General features: G+C 44.1%; 1 protein-coding gene across 1 annotated transcript in view; it reads left to right on the top strand.

Annotated features, from left to right (window-relative positions):
* EMH_0040810 (uncharacterized protein) overlaps positions 1 to 1033 on the top strand; it is a gene marked incomplete at both ends in the record, with an annotated part of 3017 nt that overhangs the window by 1195 nt on the left and 789 nt on the right. The window contains 3 exons of the mRNA XM_013495544.1: positions 1 to 144; positions 194 to 748; positions 986 to 1031. Coding sequence (XP_013350998.1) covers positions 1 to 144; positions 194 to 748; positions 986 to 1031 — 745 coding nt within the window. The remainder of the gene's footprint in view (positions 145 to 193; positions 749 to 985; positions 1032 to 1033) is intronic.

Consider the following 1033-nt stretch of genomic DNA (forward strand, 5'->3'; position numbering starts at 1 on the left):
TCAGGGGGCCCCTCAGGGGGCCCCCCACCGGGGCCCCTGGAGAGGCTCTACAGGGGCCCCCCGGGGGGCCCCCCAGGGGGCCCCTCAAAGGGTACTGGGGGGGCCCCCCACCACCGCTGTGGGGGGCCCGCTGGGGGCCCCCTGGTGGGTTGGGTTGGCGTAAAGAACCCAAGAGAGTATATTAGGGTTACAGAGGGAGATAGAGAAGAAGAAGAAGAAGAAAGAGAAGAAGAAAGAGAAGAAGAGACAGAAGAAGAGACAGAAAAAGAAGAAGAAATGGAAGAAATAGAAGAAGAGACAGAAGAAGAGACAGAAAAAGAAAGAGAAGGAGAAGAAGAGACAGAAGAAGAAAAAGAAGAAGAAAAAGAAAGAGAAGAAGAAAGAGAAGAAGAGACAGAAGAAGAGACAGAAGAAGAGACAGAAGAAGAGACAGAAAAAGAAGGAAGAGAAGAAGAGACAGAAGAAGAGACAGAAAAAGAAAGAGAAGAAGAAAAAGAAAGAGAAGAAGAGACAGAAAAAGAAGAAGAAGAGAGAAAAGAAGAGACAGCAGAAATAAAAGAGACAGAAGAAGAGACAGAAGAAGAGACAGAAAAAGAAAGAGAAGAAGAGACAGAAAAAGAAGAAGAGAGAAAAGAAGAGACAGAAGAAATAAAAGAGACAGAAGAAGAGACAGAAGAAGAGACAGAAAAAGAAAGAAAAGAAGAGACAGAAAAAGAAGAAGAAGAGAGAATTTGGGGTGTATATGGAGGTGCATGCAGCGAGAGAGAGTGTTGGGGTGTACAGGCAGCTGCAGCAACACCAAAGAAGAGACAAAGAGAGAGAGACAGCAGCAGAAGAGAAAAAAAAATAAAAATAAATAAACACAAAAAGGAGACAAAATATAAACAAATAAATATAAAAGAAGAAAAACACAAACAAATACATATAAAAGGAGACAGAGAAATATATACAGAAGAAAACGCTGCTGCTGCTGGTCTTCCTGCAGCAGCAGCAGCAGCAGCAGCAGCAGCAGCAGCAGCAGCAGCAGCAGCAG

The sequence above is a fragment of the Eimeria mitis genome, genomic scaffold (genome assembly GCF_000499745.2).
Source record: "Eimeria mitis Houghton genomic scaffold, Emh_scaff1629, whole genome shotgun sequence".
Classification (NCBI taxonomy): Eukaryota; Apicomplexa; class Conoidasida; order Eucoccidiorida; family Eimeriidae; genus Eimeria; species Eimeria mitis.